The following is a 22,113-nucleotide window of genomic DNA, read 5'->3' as shown; positions in this document are numbered from 1 at the left end:
AGCATTCTTAGGAGGCTGGACAGCATGCCAGCTGGCCACGTAAAGCCTGAAATATCCAAAATAATTTTGATCACCACCTGTTGCTACTTAAAAAAAAAAAAAAAGGATAAAGAAGCCTGAAAGAAGAAACCCCCTAAAAGAATACACATAGCATCTATCTATTTATTCTAGGATTTTTTTTCCATTTTTTCCATTGCTGTGATACTTGGAGTTATCTGGAGCTAATAGATTGCATAACAAAGATTCTACTGAACTCTGTGGAAAGTTTAATTAGAATAATTTTTTTTAATGTGTTTTTAGAACGGGATTTTGAGGGGGTGGGGAAGTAGCTAAACTTGTAATAGAACATATATCCTCATATAAAGAAAAAGTTGAACAGGAAAACCATGAAGAGAATAGAATCCAGGGTATGGGTTATTACTGTGGCTGTACTAGCACAAGGAAAGAGGCACTCTCCTATGACTCAGACATTGCTTTATATTGCTGTGGTATAGCAGAGAAAAGATCAGTGAAAGCCTTGGAATACTGTTAGTTTTATGTATCCATTTATAAGTGAAGCAATCGAGTTATTGGTCACAAATACAGAGGAGTCAAATTCTTTTGAAAGGAAGTGGTTTGCAGCATTTTATTAGCAGACTTTTCTGTGAAGCAGAAACACCCCCTTGATGAAGTTATCTTTTACAGCCCCTGAGAATGAGGTCTTAAAGACTTAGAAGTAGTCCAGATGACCAGTGCTTTACTTAAGGAAGAATGCTCATCCTGAAGACACGTTCAGGAAGGACAATGGATATATGAATTTTGTTTATTTTTCTCAGGAGGAAATTTCTTTCATAGGGTTCTGATGTATCTTACAAGTATAAGATTAAAAATAAACTTTTTCTTCAAATTTTCTATTAAAAGGCACTCAGAAGGAAAAGAAAAACCTCCCTGAAATTTGTAAGCAGTGCAACTGGGACTCTGTCTGAGACAAGAAAAACATGATTAAGGCTGATTTTTGGGACAGATTTACTCTACACAATGAATAATATTTGATAGGAGCCTAACTGAGGGCAAAATCTTGCAATGCCACATCTGACCATAAAGGGGAACAACAGACATATCAGGCTTATGTTTTATTTCTCTCTGTCTAGGATATTTGAAAGAAAGATGTCCTCAAAGTTACAATAGTGCCTTTGCTGTTAATCACAGTATTGCATCATGATTGTGGTTGGAAGGCACCTTTGGAAGTCACCTTGTCCATCCACCCTGCTTCAAGCAGAGTCACCTGGAGTCAGTTGCCCAGAATTATGTCCAAATGACTTTTGAATATATCCAAGGAAGGAGACACCATAACCTCCTCTGGCAGCCTGTGCCAGTGCTCATTCACCCTCACAAAAAAGTGGGGAAGTAAACAAATGTCTCCTAGTGTTCATAAAGAACCTCTTGTATTTCAGTTTTTGCCCATTGACTCTTTTCCCATCACTGAGCACCACTGGAAAGAGTCTAGCTCTGTCTTCTTTAGGGTCTTCCTTCAGCTCTCCGATGGCTGATGTCATTGTCAGGCCACTGTCAATTATCTTGGAAAGATCATGATGATCAAGAGAGGTGCCTGAAGACTGAAGGAAAGTAAATGTCACTCCTATCTTCAAAAATGGCATGAAGGAGATCTAAGGGAACTGAGAGACCTTGATCCCTGGAAAGGTGACAGAACAACTAACTCTGGAAACCATTTCCAGCGACTGAGCTCTGGCACAGGTTTCCCAGTGAGGTTGTGGATTTTCACACCTTGAAGATATTCAAAACCCATCCAGACACAGTCATTGGCAACTGACTGTAGGTGAGCAGAGTAGCTGGACAAGATGACCTCCAGAGATGCCTTCCAACCTCAGTCATTATGTGATTTTGTGAAAGCTGCGGCATGTGAAGCATAGGCTGCCCTTCATGTTTTCTTTCAGGTTACTTCCCAAAAAGTAAAGCTTTTTGAAAGTATAAATCAAATATATGTTCTATGATGTGTCCTCCATTACCTAACCTTTGGAGTCATATGTGTTAGAATGCTGGATATGAAAGGAGACTGAGGTAGCTAGTATTCCCCTTTACTGTCAATAGGAAGCTTGAACAGAGGCAGGTTATTCAATAGACCAAATTCACAATGTGGCCATTGCTTATTGAAAGTCTCTGAGTATTCATGAGAGAAAACTGAAGTTGAAAAATGTTTTTACATCTCAGTCACAGTAATTGACTGCCTTTATAAGTTGCTTTTCTTTAACTGTAGTATACTCTTAAATTGGGTTATTTACAGCAGTTTTAGGGTAGAACTAGTTTGACGTGAAAGGTCTGGTTACTGTAAGCTCAAAATGTCTCTTTATATCAGTAGCTTTGTTATACAGAAATTCAACCATACACATACTATAAAGTTTGGAGTTAGGCTCTGTAAAATTTTGTATTTTCACGCATTCAAAAGTATCTCTTTTATGCTTTAGTAAGTAATAGCAGTTGGATCAGTCACAAAGTAATGTTTTTGTTTAATTATGCCTGTTTCACCTGGGTGAATGAAAACAACTTGGCATTTAATGCATTCTTACACATACATGCGTGTCTACAACAGAACAATGTGGGGTAAAAATATAGAGCTTTCTGCATGTAGGTTCAGTCAATTGAATTTACATAGCTTCTGTGCTTTTACTGGCCAGGAAAAAGTGTATATCACAGATGTTGGCAGGAGATTTTAGTATTTCAAATTTGTTCCTGGACCTAGCATATGTTAAAAAAAGAAAAGAATATGTGACAGCTGCATTATAATGAAGTATGTGGATTTGTTTTGTAACAAAAAAGTAGGTTGACAGCATTCATAATAAAGGCAAAAGAAGAACACAGGGTATTATAAGTCTGTTTTATACCTCATGGGTATAAAAAAAAACCTCTGAAATGAGGTCTACATATGTAAATGATAGTTCTGAATGGGGTTGAAACTTGTACTAAAATGTGTTTTAATATTGAAGAAACTCTAAATAGTACTTTTTTCCCCCTTAGTTTTGTATTGACTGCAAAGCTATCACAGTTCTTTACAACCATGTATTTTTTTTAGATGGATATTAATCTTCATCTCATTAAAAACATTTTTATTATTAAATGGTCCAAGTGTGCTCAGCTACCAAAAACCTACTCCACAATGCTTCTTGCAATATTAGCATGAAAAGCAGGAAATTAATTCTTTGTATTAGATTTAAATGCATTCCTTCCTTTAGACTGTATTAATGCAAATAGGTAAGAATTTATTTACAGTTATAGGCTAGATATAGCTAGATTTATCAGTTTGGAATGTCATTTTGATATTGCCTTTCTTGAATTACCATATAAAATAAAACAAAGTTTAAATATCCAGATTTGGTTGTAAAAAAAGCAAGCAATAATTATTTATGTTATGATTCCACATACCATATCTTCATTTGATATAAATTACTTGAGGAAGATTTCTAAATCTTTACAGAGCAGACTTCCACAAGAGCTTCTTCTTAATGCAGGAGTTCAGCTTTCCCTTCTGAGTTGGCTACCTAGGGTATCTTAATGATAGGCATTACAGCTCCTAATTTCTATTTACTGATGATGTTTCTACCTCTGTAAAATAAACAAGGCCAAAGCATGTGTTTGGTCATTGTCCTGGGATAGTTTTGTGTGTTCTTTTTATTTTTAGTCATTAATGTTCTTTAATGTCTTTCAGTTTTTTCAAAACCTACTGCGGAGATATTTAAAACTTAATTTGTGAATTTGCCTTAGTCAATTTGTAGACTAAGGAAAATGGATGAGATTTCAGTGGGATGTCATGAAAATGGCAGTAAAAAATGTAATTTTTACTTAGTGTTAACAACACTGAAATTTCTCTGTAGGTGTGAACGTCGTTTTGAAGGGCACAGTAGCCGCTGCTATCCATGCGGAATTGCAGTATCTCCTTGTGGACGATTTATAGCCAGTGGATCAGATGACAAATATGTAAGTAATGCTTTTGCTTATTTTCCTCCTAAACTATAGGAACTACTCATATTGTATATAAAAGAGTCTTTTTAAGTGTGTTTCTAGGATTCATTTTAATGTGTGAAACTGAGGTCTATGATACTTTCATGTAATTAATTCATATGTAGCAGTTACATATGATTCATGATCTTTTTGTCTGAAAAATCCCTGCACAGCTACATCTTAGTGCTCAAAGTAATTGTTGAAAACTTGTTTCTACAGGTTTTTATAATGCTTGACTCTGAATTGTCATGTGGCATCAAAGATGAGGAGAATGTAGCACATTCCTGTAGCACAGCTTTATCTGTTTTATGCATATCTGACCACTAGGAACCATGTAGCAACTACATATAAATTTAATTAAGCTCCCAAATACAGGGTGGTAAATCTTTTTTCATGGGTTTCTTAGGAACCAGTCAGCTGAATAAAAAATGAGAAGTCATTCAACTGGAATTGGAACTTTCCACACCCTTGGTGTGTGTTTTCTTCCCAGACAGGTTCTCTTTTCAATGTCAACCATCTTTAAATTATTACACTTACGAAAGAATCCTGAGTAAATGTGTATTGCTACGTTTTTGAGTATGCACCTAATTTTAATTCAGTTGTGCCTACATTGTTGGCAGAATGTTTTCCACAGTGTTTGCTAAGAGATAGATGATTGCTAACTTGTACTAAAGGCATTTGAAACCAAAGTTGAATTGGGTTTGTTGCAAACACAACCTTTCAATACAGGTGGGTAGGGAAGTTTTAACTTTCTTCTAGGCATTTCTAGGTGAGTCATCAAAACATGACACTGTTTCTGGTCAAATTCAGAATGAGAGGAATTTACTGTTGTGGCTAGTTTTGAAATACTGGCTCAAATCATGTATGAAGGTTAGAGATTTTGTTGTTAGATTTCTGGATTTCTGGCAACAGGTAGTGTGTTCTTGACATTTCCATGATAAAATATACTTTTCAAGTTTCTTGTAAATTGCATTTCAAAATGCAAATTGCAATACAAAAGAAGGGCTTTTTGTTTTGTCTGTGAAACAAACACATCTAATATTCATCTCGGTTCATAATGTACATGATACAAATATGTTTATTTGAGATTACTAATTAAGGCTGCTTTTGAATTGTATAAAAAGAGGTGCAGTCACAAGACCTGTTCTCTTCTCTTTTGTGTTAAGGTATTTGTTTGGAATTAGTGCTGATACAAAAAAGAAAGACAGCATGATTTTACCCTTACTCCAAAGTCTTGGCACACGGTGGGTCATCAAATAAAGCTGAATAGCTAGAGTGCATCCTGCTCCACTTGGCACACAGTCCCTGGTGGGCACAGTGCCAGCCAATACTTTCTAGTGTGGCTCCTGGGTTAGAATTTTTTGCATAATTTGCATCCTATGTCTGTAGAGAATTTTCATTGTCCTTGTCCCCTTAGGAAAACTGGGTCAAGTTTTGGAATCATGCTTACACTGTACTGTTAGGACAAAATGCAGGTTTTGGGCATTTTTAGGAGGCTTCCTTTTGAAGTGTTGAGACTGAATATACTTTTGTGTTTCCTTTTGAAACAGAAAATTAAATGTGGCATTGAATAGCCCATTCATATTGTTCAATTAAAAACATCCTGACAGATGGGCTAACGTGTAACTGGGACAGTTTTGATAGAATCAAGAAGTCACATAGTTTTGCAGATTGTATGAATGAATGTCCATTGGAATTAAAAAAACATCATAAAAAATCAGCACTGTGGATACAAAGCGCATTCTGGAAATAAGTTATGTAACTTTCCACTGAGCAGTAACTGTATCTTCAATCATCTTGGAATTTACTTTATCAAGTGCAAATCTCGCACTCTGTGGTTAACAAATGTGATTGATTTTAAAGCCAAAAGAGGCATAATTGGAATATAATTGAGAGACATTAATCTTAAACTGCCTTTTATATTTCACAATATCTGAAGTATTTGACAGAGAGAAATATGTTGTCTACATTGATTAATAACAAAATCACATTCCTTCATGTCATAGAAACAGGAAACCAAAATACGTTATTGTAAGATAAAGAGATGAAAATTCTGTCTGCCTTTTTCTCTACTTAGAAAGTGTATAACCTATTTTATATAAGAAGAGCTTGGTTTAGCTTCTGTGTGGGTGAAGTAGCCACTTGGTTTTATTTGAACTGCTTTCGTGTGTGTTAGTGTGAGATTTGTAGAAACTGTAAATTGAGGGTTGAAAGTGTTTCCCTAACTGATTACTCCAACTTCTTTAAGAGAATTTTTATCCAGACCCGTATAGGACCTGATAGTCTGATCAAAGTGGGTAATCAGTATCCTGGTTTTGAACGGTGATTTTCTTTTACTTAATTAATCATGATTAGAAAATATAGAAAGTTAACATTTCTAACATCAGATTTTCTCTTCATTTTGAATAGTCTAAGGTTACAAGTGAAATTGGTTGACTTTTTCTCAACTGAATATACCTAATATTTTAATTTCTAGCCATTTTACAAGGGGACAGTTTAAAGTTTCTGACTATCAAACAACACTATTAAGGATGTTGGACAAATATACTCTAAATTGGGTTTGGATTTCCATTTTGCTGGGCTCTGTACAAAAATGTTTACCTAAACATTTGTTGACTAAAGAAATCTTAGTGTAAAAAACCAAAAAATATCTGGAGAGTGTGAAATGCTACTTTTTATAATAAAAATAACTAATTTTCTTCAGTGCTCCATGTAGTTATAGTTGGGTGTTTTACTTCCTGTCTAATTAGGTTCTTAATTTTTGTCTTTGAAAACCTTAGGGCTCTCTGAATAAATTACAAGTTTCCAGAAATGAAGTAGGGAATGCAGAAATAAATATTTTTGGCTCTTTAATTGTTTTCAGACTTATTCTTTCTAACTCTCTTTGAACTGTAGACTCTAAGAGGCACATTTTGACCGTAGTGCTGAAATGGAATTTTCTGAAATAAAACTCTCTGTCCCTGTCAAATCTCAAAGCCTGGGTTCACAGTTAACATGGATTGACCCATACTACAAACCCAGAAGTTTTTCAGCATAACAGGTTGCTACATCAATAACATCAATAACAAAAATACATGGGTAATATATGACATTGTCTTCCCTTTTATTTACACTTTCCACAAAGTCTAGGATTTTACCCACTGCCTACTGCATTGTCTTTGAAATTTTAAATCCAAGACTAAATTTATACCTTTTAACTGTGAAGGCACCAAAGTTAGAGTAGGAAGATTGTTTCTTCTTACCCAGAGGGCATCAATACCCAAAGGGGTAACAGAAGACAGGATAAAGCAATTTCATGATTATACATAACCTCACTACTTGATCCCCTAATTGTTTTTTTCAAAATTGGTTTTAGAGTAAATTCCCATTATGCAAATGATGCTGGAAAGTGATTCTGGTCAGGGGCATATGCAAAGAGTTCTGCAAACCTGTGAGTGGTGTCTGAATGCAAACCCAGGCCTGATACTGTGTGCAGACTTGGTTGTTTTCTGATATAGGATTCTGCATCAGGCATAACACCAACTGCAGAATTTGTTTACAGTTGACACCTTGATTTTAAATAGCTACAGAGGTTGATATTCCAAATAGAATATCAGTCTTCTTGCGTAATAGAATATCAGTCCTGCTGAGCAATATATTCTAGTGTTTTGCTACCAGAAAAATACATTTGGAAGTTGGGTTGCCAGCACTGTTTTGTTCTGTACATCTTGCACTGCACTACTTCTTAATGTAATCATTTCCATAGACGTTTATGTTATATTTCTTAATTCCCATAAATATAGTATTAGTCACATTGGTCTTTCTGTGGCTCAGTTCTGACTTATGAAATGGAGATTAGCAATGATATGTTTCTTCTCTCCTTTTAGCTTTAAAAGAAGAATTTAAATGTGGCCTATCTCAGTTTGTTATTCCTGCGATTAGTTGATCTGATCTCATTTATATAAAATACTTCCATCCTTGTGTGTCTGTGGTGTGATAAAATTTAAAATTTCATCAGATTAGGTCCAGGATTGCAAAAAATGGTCTAGATATCAAAGAAGAAACACCTCAAGAGTGCCAAAATTTAAATGATAAAATAATGCGGTTGTTTGTTGTCCCTTTGAGACTCCAGTTTGCTAGAACTTTCTGGTATGAATGAATAGAAGGTGAAAGACTACAGATGGGGGAAGAGGCAAGGGGTCGGGAAAGATATTCTGGTATGGATGAATGCAAATGTAAGAGAGAGGATTTGTTAACAACTTAGAATGTTTAGTTCTATATCTCTTAGGAGTGTATCTTGGAGGTATCACTGATGCTTCAATCAGGTGTCTTTGATACAATAGAGTATGCTTTAATATTTGGCTTGAAAACAATAAGAGAAATTTTTTTACTGCTTTACTTGAAAATTACTTTTAGAAATGTGTGATAGTGCTATTATATAGTATTTATTGTTGTGGTCTATGCTTCATACCAGAGGGCTTGCAGAACAGAATGTATTCTATGAGGCAGTAGTAGCAACTATCTGAAGTATTTTGGTTTTCAGTGTCATTGGTATCCCAATTATATATTGCTCAAGTTTTATTTTATGTGTCCAAACTGTTTAACTAAGATAGGCTTTAAGAGAAAACATCTGGAGAAAATACCATTAGTGATGTTTACTGTGGAAAAGGCAGGAATGACATTGTTTGGCAGAACAAAATCCAGAGAATATGACAGCAGAGAATGAATGACAGAGACTGAGACTGCCTCTCTGTCAGCTATTGCTAGAGAAAATCTATCTCTTCCAAAGAAGAACAAAAATTTATGTTACTCTTGAATCTGAGTTTCTTGAATTCTTTGGTAGTGTAGTTGGCCCTTAGGCTGATTGTCCTAGGAATCAAGAGATAAATAGTGCTTTCTTATTAATACAGTCATGATTTTGGGTATGCTGTTACCTCACTACCTCTTTGGGTGTATCTTTGAAGATGACTGAAAATAGTAGCCTTGGTAGATTATTTTATGAACCGTGGAATTATGTGAATATGAGTAGATTAATTGCTCTTCTGTGCTTTTTAGTCAGTTTGGACTATTGCTTTGTCTAGGCTGCTGCACCTCAGACCTGACCACCACAAAATCAGACTGGCACTTAAGAGAAGTGGATGATTTTCTGCTGGCTATATATGTGTTGTTATTTAACTAGTACAAAACACCTTTTTTTTTTCCAATCAAACTGAATTTTGTTAGTCTGTAGTGTGTTACTGTGTTAACATTTCAGTTTGGTAATGTTTTTGAGAGCTGAGAGGAAGTATGAGAAATTAGCCTTTTTGCTAAAGAAAACTAACTTTATAGAAAATAACATGTGTTCAAATGCAGGCAAAACACAAAGTCAAAGTAGATATGAATACCAAAGGTTCATTTTGGAATGTATGCAGCAGTGAGGCGCTAAAAGTGGATATGTATAGTTTTGAACCCACAGGGCTTACGTTTTCTATACGTGCAGCTCTTGGTCTACAACTCTACCAGTAGCTGAATTTTGTGTATCATTGGTACATATGACTGTAATCCTACTAGTTGATTGCATTTTGCTTGCAAATTTATTAAGATGGGGTAATTCTTTCTAAAGGTACTAAAATTCCCTGTTATGCATAAAAATCTGATTAAAGATCCTCTGTACCATCTGAATCTTTCAGTACTTTTGTCAAACAGTCGACACCAGTACATAAACAGGGAATGTGATTATTGGTAGACTTGCTATAGAGAAGGATCTTAACAGCAGTCAGAAAAGAGACATTTTGAAAGTGAGTGTGATCCAACCATCATGTTTCATAATGAGAGGTGAGGTAAATTTTCTTATAACAAAATCTTCAATTAATAATTCTGCACTCTGACAATACTACCTTTATTGTAAAAGTAAAAGCAACCTAAATACAATAGTGTTTGGTGCTACATAAATTTCTTAGGCAGACAAATGAAAACAATCATATATATAAGGCCTTGAAATTCACAAATGAAATAGAAACTAAAATGGGCAAAAATTACAATTTGGATGCTTCAGAGAAGGGTGGCTTACAGAGGCAAGTCAGAGATACGGTTTCTGTAATCTTTTTTTAGTGAGGAAAATTCAAAATGTGTTAGCTACAATTGCCATCAGATTGATATATCTAAAAAGTATCTTTGCAACCTGAAAGATGACTGACCTTGATAATATTGACTATTAATAATAAAGAGCATTTTTAATATTCACTGGTACTCTTTTTGTAGTTATATCAAAGGAACTCATATGGAAACTGGAATCTTACTGTAGTGGGAAATTTCCTGTGACTAGCACAAAGACAGCCTCCATAAGTGGCATTAAAAGGGGAAGGGACTCTGAGGGGCCATACTGTACTCAACATTTTGATGCCAGGCTTGATTAAACTTTCCATGTAACCATGTGGCAAATATGTAAGAAATCTTGGGACTGAAAAGCATTAATCAGTGCTTAGGATACTTGTGAAATCTTTTTTATTATGTGTGAATTTGGCACTGATACCTATAGTTAAGGTAGTTTAACACTTTCCACTATAATTCTGTTTTTGTTTGCTTATAACTGAGAACATTTTGGGCTGAAACTTTCCATGTTGGGTGTCTGCTTCAGGCTGATTGTTTTTTTTTTCTTTAGTATTTCAGGAGCTTTTTCAGCTTGAGATTGAGGAAAAATACATGATTCAATGAGATATGTGCCCCAGTATAAACAGGGGACAATGGAGTTCAAATCAAGCAATTATATCATAAACTCTGAGATTATGCATCAAGTTTGATGGCACTGATGGTGACAAATGAAGAATAAAGCCTTATTAATAAATGCAGATATCTTTTATGAAATCATAAGTAAGATTATTTATTTATTTTTCCATCAAGGGGCTTTAACACTTCTATCTTCTGTAGCTCATTTGAAAGATTAGAAAAAATAGTCACAGAAAAGGGATGACTTTGACCAATCTATGCAAAACCTGTGAAGAAAAAAATTCTCTATTTGCTTATGGCCAAATTAGGCATCCTAGACATCAGTGTCTTTTTGGTTTTTGTTAGTGGGGTTTCTTTCTGTGATCTGTTTGTAAACTATGTACTCCAGTTTGAGGCCCCAGCAGTTACAAAGGGTTTTCCTGGAAGCTGGTGTTGCTTTTCTGATCCCTGTCCAAAAGGTGATAACAAGGAGAATTTTTGTGTTATTCTTCAGTGTTTCTGTTTCTGATTTGCTTCCCCCTTTTTCTCATCTCAGGAGGGGCTAGGAGTATAAGTAGTTTGACACAAATGCATATGGCCATGGATTGGATTAGGGAACAGATGGGGACAAGTTTCCTTTGAAGATAGCATGTGAGAAAACAGAGGAAAGAATTTATAGTGAAACTTTGCAGATAAAGAGTCAATTTATTTAGCACACTCTACCAATGCAGTAGAATAAAGTAGTTTTCCAGTTGGATATGAATTCCTCCACTCAAGGAGGGGCCTTCACCCTTCTTTTCTGTCTCTTGGTACAAATCTGAAGAAGAAAGCACAAGCTTATATACTCTTGTAAGGTGCTAAATACACTGTCACACTCTGGGTTAATGAAAACTGACTACTCCAAATTTTCTTCAAACAACAAGTGAAAGGAAATACAAGTAAGTATGTGGTTATGGGTGCAGGAAACTTGTTTGGAAGCTAATGGGTACAGGTAAATTATTTTTACTTTTGGCTGACCCTGAGCAAGAAATGGAAAGGAAATACCAATATCTACTGAATCAGTATTTTTATTAGAAGAAATTGGTCTTAATATATAAAAAAGGAATTGACTTTGGCTAAAGTCTACAACAGATTATATGCACATATGTATTTTTTGTATTGCTGAGTACTTCCTAGACTGTTTTGTTTTCTTTTTTGTTACATTTGGTTTGCTGAAAATCTGTTCTTCCTCTGTCATTGATTTCATATTTTCAAGGGTTTTTTAATTCTATGGCTACTGTTCTGATATCATTTATAACTCAGTTACTAACCGTTTTTTGGGGGCTTTTTTTTTTTTTTTTTTCTGTAGAGAAGAAAATCTGCTAAGTATAGAATAGCAAAAGAATTTGAATGACACCAGGAAATACAGTAAAACTAAAATTATGGCAGACTAACATAGAAGAATGTTTATACTGGAGTTATTTCTCTTCTTATGAATGTTATTTCTGTTAAAACACAATTCTTTGTTTTTTTTTTTTTAACTATTGAAGTTAAAAATGAATGTATTGAAAAGTTTATTTTCACTCTTGAACCAAGCTAACTTTTATTCTCAGAATTTAGGCTATCATTACCTAGTTTAAATATCTGTGACTAGAGTTACTTAAACAGAAGCTTTATGTGATGATGTTTTATGTGATGATGTTTTTCTTTTAATCACATTTCATTGTGTTACATGTCAAAATTACTCTGATTGAAAATTATTATTACTTTCCCTTAAATCACAGTTATTGGAAGAGAAGATGATAGCTGCCACGACATAATGAACTATTCTTGGATGTAGCTAGAGACTGTGCCCCTTTTTCTGTTGAAGTTGAACTGTGACACCTAAATATTTAAGATTTATAGGGCTAGAAGTACAGTATCAGAAAGATGTTTACCACTAGTTCCATTCAGATAGAATTGTAAGAACGAAGTACAATGGGCAGGTTGCATTCCCAGCCATGTTCTGTGTGTTTTGTTTAGCAGCTGTTCAGTATGAACTTAGTCTTTGTAGTAAAGGTCAGAGTAAAGGTCTTTCCCATGTCTTCAAATGCTTTGGTGGTTGGCTACAGATGGGGTTCTACCTGTAGTTGCTTGTCACTACTTTTCTCTGGCTCAGTGAATCTTCTTATACAATGTGACGATTTAGAAGAGTGTTGCATCCCAGCCTAATCTCTAGCTCAGGGTTTAGAATAATTTTTTGAAAGGTGGGGGGTAAGAGTTTGAATGCTTTTTAGTTTGAGAAGTGTGATTAGACCACCAAATACACGCTTGCTGCATTCTACTGAAACTGTACAAATGCTTCATAGCATTTTTTGAAATAAAAGTATGAGCCAAATGGTTGATTTAGAAACTGTGTGGAAGAGTAAAAATTACTAGAATACCTGGGCTTCACAAACTTTGGATTTGTCTTCAAAAAAATAGTGAAATATTATCACATGTATTTTACAGAGTGGAATGGGAACATAAAGATTTAGCCAAAAATGAATGTGGTCCTTCCTGAATTAAACTGAGAACCTGGAATGGAAAATTAATTTTTATTGGATAATTTTGGCAAAGTTCTGTAAGCTACTGGATTATGATGGAAAAATTTCAGCTTCATTAACCATGTCTCTCTGTGATAGGTTCTCTTGGTTAAAAAATGGAGCATGTTTCTTCTTAGCTTAGAAATTGTTGGAAGGCATTGTAGATCTGTGAATCAGAGCATTTTGTGCTCTTGACTCTTGCCGTCATTGACTTTACCTCTTCTTTGTGCCTCCTTCCGATAAAGGGAAGGAGAATAGACTTGAACAGGAGAAGTAGCAGTAAAGCAATTTGAAGCCAGAAAGAGAAAATATGGTGAGTGATAGAAAGCATAGTCCTGTCTGCTGCCTGTACCTTTCTGCCAAAGACTGGTCTGAGTATATGGAGAAGAACTGATGCAATTGGAGAGTAATTAACTTGTGAAGGGAAATAATTGCTTGCAGTAGAAGTTTTGTAAACCTATTGTACTAGCTACCCATGTGTCAGTTGTGCAAAGTCCAGATAACTTACAGTATGTACCAAGCACCTGAATTTTGATTTTATCTCCAGTGCAGTTCTATTCTGGTTAAGTTCTTATATCTAACGAAGTTCTGCAGTTTGTTAAAAAACACAATTTATTTGTCCTGTTTTGGTCATTCCCACAGTTCTAAAGGGGATAGATGTGCTCAATAGCTATGAGGAATAGGATTTGACTCTTTTATGATACAAACACTTCAAACTGTCATGACATTACTGAATATTTTGATACCATTGAACCATTTTGACAAGAGATCCTCAAGATTTTGGAGGGCTGTTTGGTAAGAATGATTTCTCCCTGTTCTCACAAATACTCTTTCTTTAGTTAGTTAAATGCGGAGGAGTTCTGGAGAGTGCAGTGCAGCTTGTAATACTTCTTGCTCACCTCTCACTCAGTGCACTCCTTTCCTTTCTGGAATCTCCCTGGAATATGGATTTCTGTACCATCTTATCTCTCATTTTCTTGAGACATGCATATTCCAATTAATTTTGTGAGCATGGCTGTTGTATTCTGCTCTGGAACTGTGGCGGTGATAGTACAACCTGACTGCAGTCTCTACTACACCTCTTCTTTGCTGGAGTACAAAGGTAATTTCTAGCACTCTGTTTGTGTCCAGCCCTATCTGGACAAAAGGGCTGTCCGATACAAAGTGTGGCAAAGCTTGGCTAAGAAGAAGAGAGCACAATGTTACCGGTACTGAGATATCACATACCTGTCAACATCTGATAATTTTGATACCGTTTGAGTCATGGTATAGTATCATCAGAGTGAAGAATGGAAAGCCACGATGTAGGCAGGAGAATGTAAATAACCAACACTGCCTCTTTATTCTTTTATATCAATAAAAGATGAATCTGGAGGTACTGGAACTGGAGGTACTTATAAAGAACTGTTCTTCAGTTTCTGTATGGTGACAGCAAGAACTTGAGTAGTCCTGTATACAGACTGATTTTACTAATACGTGGTCTTGTACTTCCTATTAGAGCAAATACTTTCATGTCTACAGACACATCGGATCGCTTTCCTTTGTGTCATTATATCACTTTTGTCTTGTTTGGATTCCCCTTACCTATCTGTTCCCTTGTGAACTGATCATGTCCCAAGTGGTGGAAATCACAGTAGCTGTGTTATGGCCATGTGTTTTAAAACAAACAAACAGTTGCTGCTTTCATACTACTAGCAATGACTACTCATTATAACTAGTTTCCTGAGATGTTTTAAAGTAGGGAGAAAGGTCTTACTTTTTAAGGTAGGATTTGCAATTAACAAGCATTTGCTGTATCCATTTAGGAAGGACAGAATGATTTTACCACATTGCTGGAGACAATGCTACTTTCCCAGTTAGCATGGCAATATCTGTGTGGAATGCTACCAAAGATCCAGAGTTTAAAAATTCATACCTACATTTCTGTCTGTATTTAGGTACTCCATTTGTGCCAGTAGGTGGTTTTAATTCCATATCCTGGGCAGAATCCAGGATATGTGAGGTTTATAAAGTGGATACAATTAAGTAGATTTACATTTGGCTTCTTGGTTTGCATAGCAGTGAATTTGGTTATGAATGGAATACTTGACACTGAGGACAATCCAGTGTTGCTTCAGTGCTGGTTAGGACTAGAGAATCTTAGGTGTTGAATCATAAGATTTCTTTTCTGAGTAGAACATTACAAGTTTTTCAGGACCTGCATTGGTCCATGAGTCCTTTCATATGTTGGGAAGACTGTCATTTGAGTCTGTAGGTTTTTTGGACATATACCTTGCCATTTGCTGTCTGCTAGGGGAAGCTCAGCTGCCTTGAGTCTGAATGATTTAACTTATTTTAGGGTACTATCAGCAAAAAACTGAAGTTGCAGAGTGATACACTGTTGTAATAGCATCTATACACAGTTTGGTTTAGTTTGTCAGGCTGTGTTCTAAATTCCACATTCATTAACTGCAGAGATTTGGTAAAGACAATGAAACTTTAATTTTTTTTTTATTGAAACTGTAAAGTTTGGATTATCATTTTAATATTTTTTCACGCTTTACAATTCATTCTATCTTTTGAGATACACATTTTATTTATAATGTACCAAATAAGTCTACATATGTTATGTGTCTGTTTAATATGCCTTGTGTATGCCTAGTGTATCCTGCAAACAATTGTTATTTTACTAGATAAGGAACAGTCTAAAACAATCCTATGTGTCTGCACATGACTTTCGCAAGTATTTCTTATGTGGAGGACTTATCCTCCTGGATTTATTTTCAAACCTTTTTTTAACGTAAGATGATGCTAATTTAGAATCACAATGCGATCATTTTCATAGCGTCAGTATGCTTATGACTTTCACTGATTTTTGGATTGGTTTCTTGATGCAGTGTTGCATTTGCACTGTTTCATTATTTGAGGCTGTACCAGTAAAAATTTAATTTTCTTCTTGGAAGGTGCTTTTCCCCTTTTTATTTTGAGAAACAAAAGCAGGCAATATATTTTTGCTCACTGATGATACCTGCATCATTTGTAATATTATTGAATTGTTATTGAATTCTATGCTGTTCAATTAAAAACTGAAAAGATCTGTGTTGAAACTGAAAAATTTATTTTAAAAGAGAAGTTTTCAAATTTAGAAAGGTCTTAGATTCTACTTAAAATAAAGGATTTAAATTCCAAAGAACACCATTTAAAATATATTTTAAGAGGGTCATTGTTTTACCTACGTACTTGAAATATACCTAATGTTTAGTTATTTATGGGGAAAAGATTCTAAATATTCTCTCTAAATACTTTTTTTTTTCATTTAACTTAAGCATATGCTAAATTATCCCAAATTATAGAAAACAATTCTAAGATGATGATTTTTATATCTTTTTAGCTATGATTAAAATTTTCTAACTTCTCCGTAGGCTGAATATTTAGCCTTCCTATACAATTTAGTGCTTCTAGAACACAATAAATCTTTTTATAGTGAAAATATGGTCTCATTTTTTTTAGGCTTACATATATGAAATGCGTTCAAGCACTTTCTTACATAAACTGGGGAGACACACAGAATCTGTCATCAATGTCACCTTTAGTCCTTCATCTCCACAGGTAAGTCATTGCTTTTTTTTCCTCTGTAATTAAAACACGTAAAATCTTGTAACTTTGTAATTTTAAAGTTACAAAATTTCCAAAAAACTCCTCACTGTAATCTTGCTTTTTACTGCTCTTTTTTTTAATTGCCAATATGCTGTGCATATGTAAGGCTGTTCATCTACTTCCAGCTATAGTGTGGTTATTGTGCCAATTATAAACTCATGCAAAATGCCTCATTCTGCAGAGACAAATGCTCTGACAAAGGGCCTATAAAGAAGACTTCTGGCCTGGGAACTATATTGAGCCTGTATATGTTGAAGGTTGGGAAAATGTACATCCACATCAAATTACCTGAATAGACTACTAATTCAGAGTATGTAAGGGAAAAATAAATAGGGACAGGAATGTGACAAGGGGCTCAGGCCTGCTGTCATTACTCAAAGGCCTGAAAGATTTAGAAAGCAACATTATTTTAAGTGTACTGTGTCAGAATAAATATTGAAATAGCTTTATCACAATATTTTGAAAAACTGTTAATGTTGTGCTTTGAGCCTTTCAGATCTCTATAGATAAAAAGTACTCCAAAGAAGTTAGGCATTATGCAATAACAGGTTCTATTTTTTCACTCATCATTAATACTATGCTAACAGCATTATATTTCAATGTAATGGTTTAATGATAGTGCAGCATTATATACAAAGGACTTTGCTAAGTTTTATCTTGTCACCCAAGCTTCCCTGCATCTTGTTTGTCATGTGTATACTGTTTTAATCCTATGGATTTTCCTTCTTTGTTTTAATATATTGAATCTGCATTGAAATGTTATACTTTCTACTTTTTTCCTTACTTAAAAGACACAACAATGATCACTATATATACATAAAAGAGTACACAGTAGCTCCTGTTTACTCACTATCTCCTCACCACTGGCTATGCGTGCTACTATTAAAAAATATTTATCTGTAAGTAAAATTTCTTTACATTCAGGACTATTGTCACATTTATGTATCTCCTTCCATTTTTTAATAAATGTTCTAGCTTTTTAGTGATTTTAGACTTCCTGGAAGTTTTATTCGTTGTGTATATGTTGTTTGAACTGCAAAATTGTTGATCGCTATCTTGTGGTGAACATTATGTATCTCTTGGTTTGGGATTCAGCAATACTATATTCAACCAAATGGTATGTTTTATTAAATTTTACACCCAGATTAAGACTAATAAAAGGTTTAGCACTGAACACATTTCTGCAAAAAGGTGTTATATACTAAAAGAGTAGACCTGACTGGAGTCTGGCAGCACCTTGATCTGTGGTGCAGCTGTTGGAATGCAGCTTGGTGGGAAATGTCTTATTAGAGTTCATCTGTTAAAAGTCTAGTGGCTCAGTTGTAGTAATATTATGGAACAAGGCTTTGAAATAACTAAGTTCAGGCAAATCAGCTGTTGATCAAGGGGGAAAGAATCCATAAATGGTGTAAAATAAACATTGGCTGTGGCTCCAAGCCAGTCTGCTCTCAGAGTGTGCCTTGGGGCACAAATTCTGAACTTTACGAAACATCACGTGGTCAGTTTAAGAGCCAAATCTGAAGTTCACGGGCCACAAATCCTTTTCTTGAAGAGCTCTTTCCTGAGAAAGAAGATCTGTTGGATTTCAACCAGCTAATGAATCTCCCCAAAAATATGGTTCTGGGGGAAGATTTTGAAGCTGATATTATCAGGAACATTTTACTAAAAAGCAAGACGTGTGCAAAACCTGTTCCTTTAAAATATTACAGATAAAATATAAATTTGATTACCCAAGTCATTGTGCATAGTAAGCTCTTCAAAATGCTTTCTGAGTAAGTATTTTTGGGGGAGTTACAGAACAAAAAAAAAATAAAGTTACCTGGGCTTTCCAATATAGAATTTAGCATGAAGTTACATTCAAAGGCACTAGAAGAAAAAACTAAGCAATGCAATGATAAGCTTGTATAGTGGAAAAGAAGAAAACCACAAATGAATCAGAAAAGGATAAGCCTTGAAAGAGAGACTTTGTATTAGGCATCCAGAGCTTCCAATACTGGAAGACTTTTATACCTACTGTTACCACTAGTTAGGGATTTAAAACTGACTCTATTCTTGTTTCATCCAATATTTGAATGAATGCAATTAAGAGTTATATTAGGTTCTGAATAGCTACTGCACAGAACCCCATTGCATTCAAAGGGATACACTGGCAGGAGAAGGAGAAAGGGGAGCAAAAAGAAAGTGACCGATGAGTGAAATTCAAACATTATGGCTAAGCTTTCTGCTGTGGAAAGATGCAGCCAAAAGTGAGGTGTACTGGCAGTGCTCCTGTTCTGTCATTGCTTGCCCAGCACCTGTCCATGAGGTAGCTTGTTCCAACCAATTTTATAACTCTGACTTGCATAAATGTTCTTCTAGAAAAGAGAGAAAAACCCTGAATGGGTATAATAGTGGCTTTTTATTTAATTGATGGGGGCATAGTTGCTTTCATCATATGGTACTCTGGAATGATTTATAAAGTTATTTCTATGAAAGCTGGAGAAAGGAAATAAGATAGAAACTTTGCATTTATTTTAATTTTCAAGATGATTTTTCAGTTTTTATTCCTTATTGTCATTTCCTGTTTTTCAGACATTGTTCAAAACTTATGTAGGGAAAAGTGGTTCTCTTACTATAACCACTAATAGAATTTCAATTTATTTTAGGGAATACACATTAAGGAGTGTTATAGTGTTTAACTACAATAACTATAGTTATTAACTATAACACATTTGAGCCAGTCTAAAGTAAAAAACAGTAGGAGTCTTATCTTCCAAATATGGGAATGTTAAATAATCTTTGAAATGTTTTTCAAGCAGGATAAAAGCAAACGGGGACACCGTTGTCGTCTGCTGGTTTTTGGCGGGTTTTGTGAAGTTGGGTGTTAGTATATACTGTGATAGCAGTTATTTTTCATGACAGAATCATGAGTTTGAAATCAGCATGCATTGCTACCACCCTACTGATATACTGAGAGGTAGCTCATCCCTTTGATGTGCTGGGGCTAAATATGCAGTCAGTCAACTGGCTTGGCTGAGAACCTTCTGATGCAGAGTGTGATTAAATTTGGGTGACAAATCAGAAGAAAGAGAGAGACTATTTAATATTTTTCCAGCATGTTCTCATGTACCTCAATAGCAAGTCTGCAACTCTTTACTCATTTCACAAACCTGTTCTCTTTTCTTATACTAGTTTAATCTGCTGAGGAAGAAATTTCACAAGTTTTCTTTACAAGCAGTAATGTGCAGTAATGTAGTCATTGTATGAAGACTGTCTTTGTCAAAGACTGTTCAGCAGTTTGTGTCTGGTAAGAAGATATTTCCTTTACCAACATGCAGCCAAAAAAGATAGTTCTTTAAAAAGAAAAAAAAAAGAGTCTGCTGCTGACTTCATATATGAGATTTCTGAGTTTGAATGTATTTTTCTCCTTGTCTTCTTGAACTGTTAGCTAAATCTGTGTACTCACAGATGTGTAATCTCACAGAATCACAGAATATGCTGAGTTGGAATCATTGAGTTCAGTCCTCAGTCCTTCACAGGACCATTCCCAAGAGTCACACCATGGGCCTGAGAGTATCACCAAAACACTTCTTGAACTCTGTCAGGCTTGTCACTGTGACCACTTCCCTGGAGAGCCTGTTCCAGTGCCCAACTACCCTCTGGGTGAAGAAGCTCTTTCTAATATCCAACCTAAACCTCCCCTGAAACAACTTCAGGCCATTCTCTTGGGTTCTTCACTGGTCACCACAGAGAAGAGATCAGTGCCTGCCCCTCTTCTTCCTCTCATGAGGATGTTGTAGACTGCAATGAGATCTCCCCTTAGTCTCTTCTTCTCCAGGCTGAAAACAGACCAAGGGACCTCAGCCACTCAGTGAATTGAATGAGAATTTGGAGTGGATATTTCTTAAATTTAATGAACATATCAGTTTAATTTTCCCAAATTATTGAAGTATCAGTCTGATGAAATTTTATTAATATTTTATTACAATATCCTTCTTTTATCCTCAGAGTTAAGATTTATTATCATGGTATTAATTGAAAAAAAAGTGATGGCAGTTAATGCAATTAGTATTAATCTTTCATGGGCTGTTCCAATTTGATCAACTTGTAAATGGTACCAAGTAAAGTAGTATTCGTGTAAAGTAGTCCAAGGCAGCTGCATGTGCCCTTTCTTTTTCTTATAAGACTCTAAGACTTGTGAGAGGGGGAAGCTGGGGTGAAAAGATCATTTCAAAAGGTAACAGCAGCTAGAGTATTGTTGAGCAAACAAATCATCGTGACAGTGAGTAAAACCTTTAGGGTTTTTTATGTAAGATGGTGTTTTTTAAAAAAATTATTTGCCATAATTGACTGATGTAGCCGTGTAGTTTACAAGCCTACAACTTGTTAAAAATTTTGGGATAGTCTTCAGATGTAGAGAATTGCATAACCGTTCAACTTCCAAACTTTCAGCAGTTAAATGGATTTAGAAATGGAGCCAAAGCACAGAAGTGCTAGTCTAAGTGGCTTGGGGGAAAAGAGGAACTTCAGCTTTAGGCACCTTTGGGAGATTCTCAATGTGGGCTTGGTTTCCTACAGTGTCGTGTTTGGCTACTGCCTTTAACTCTCTGATTACACTTGCAAATCTTGGCCCTTGTCATTTTAAAAACTGCTTTGATGGCAAAGAACATAGAGCTCTGGGTTGTACCACACTCCAGCTACGAGGGCAGTTGAGCCTGTGGAGACACAGCAGATAGTCCTACTGAGTTAATTCCAACCCCTGAGAATTCAGACTTAGAGTCCATTACTGCACATGTAGGTCTCTGTTTATAGCAGAAAGATAACTCCTTTTGCAGTTTCTAACAAACCTCAATAATGCTGTGTAATGATATAGTAAAATAGGAGTTTGATGTTGTTGTGGAAAAAATTGTTTATACCAAAGAAATTCTTTCAAGTATGTATGACAACTCTGAAGAAGGATGGCAGATTTTAAAAGAAAAATAAAAAGCCTCTATAAGCTAGAGAGGATGATACAATTCAGTTTACTCATTGGATACTCCAGCCATTCTAACTGTGTTGCCAGCAAACAACAGCTGTACACCACATGATTTTAGAGGAATATGCTTGCAGAGGCAAGCTTCTCAACTCATAGCACATTTGTCATAAAATCTTTATGGCATTTCTTACAAGTAGATATTTTACTGAATGGCACTACTAGGTTGAAAGAGGTGGTACAAAACAATTGGTTACTGAGCTGTTCAATGTGAATTCTGTTTACCAGTATCTAGGCAGGATTCCCTGTGGATTGGAAAGAGAGAGA

At 35.3% G+C, this 22,113-nt stretch overlaps 1 protein-coding gene across 4 annotated transcripts in view; it reads left to right on the top strand.

The window, feature by feature from the left end:
- The window catches only part of WDR27 (WD repeat domain 27), a 100,813-nt gene that overhangs the window by 40,306 nt on the left and 38,394 nt on the right, over positions 1–22,113 (top strand). The window contains exons 21-23 of one of the 4 annotated variants that reach the window (XM_017817614.1): positions 3,867–3,969; positions 16,689–16,787; positions 20,007–20,116. In XM_017817614.1, the coding sequence (XP_017673103.1) occupies positions 3,867–3,969; positions 16,689–16,787; positions 20,007–20,081 (277 nt within the window). In that variant the 3' untranslated portion in view covers positions 20,082–20,116. Of the gene's footprint in view, positions 1–3,866; positions 3,970–16,688; positions 16,788–20,006; positions 20,117–22,113 lie in introns of those variants that run through there. The other 3 variants (XM_017817610.1, XM_017817612.1, XM_017817613.1) reach the window with 3 other exon arrangements.

Source organism: Lepidothrix coronata, unplaced genomic scaffold, assembly GCF_001604755.1.
Source record: "Lepidothrix coronata isolate B3197 unplaced genomic scaffold, Lepidothrix_coronata-1.0 Scaffold61, whole genome shotgun sequence".
Classification (NCBI taxonomy): Eukaryota; Metazoa; Chordata; class Aves; order Passeriformes; family Pipridae; genus Lepidothrix; species Lepidothrix coronata.
The sequence above is the reverse complement of the archived record's forward strand: the minus strand, read 5'-3'. Positions and strand labels throughout refer to the sequence as shown.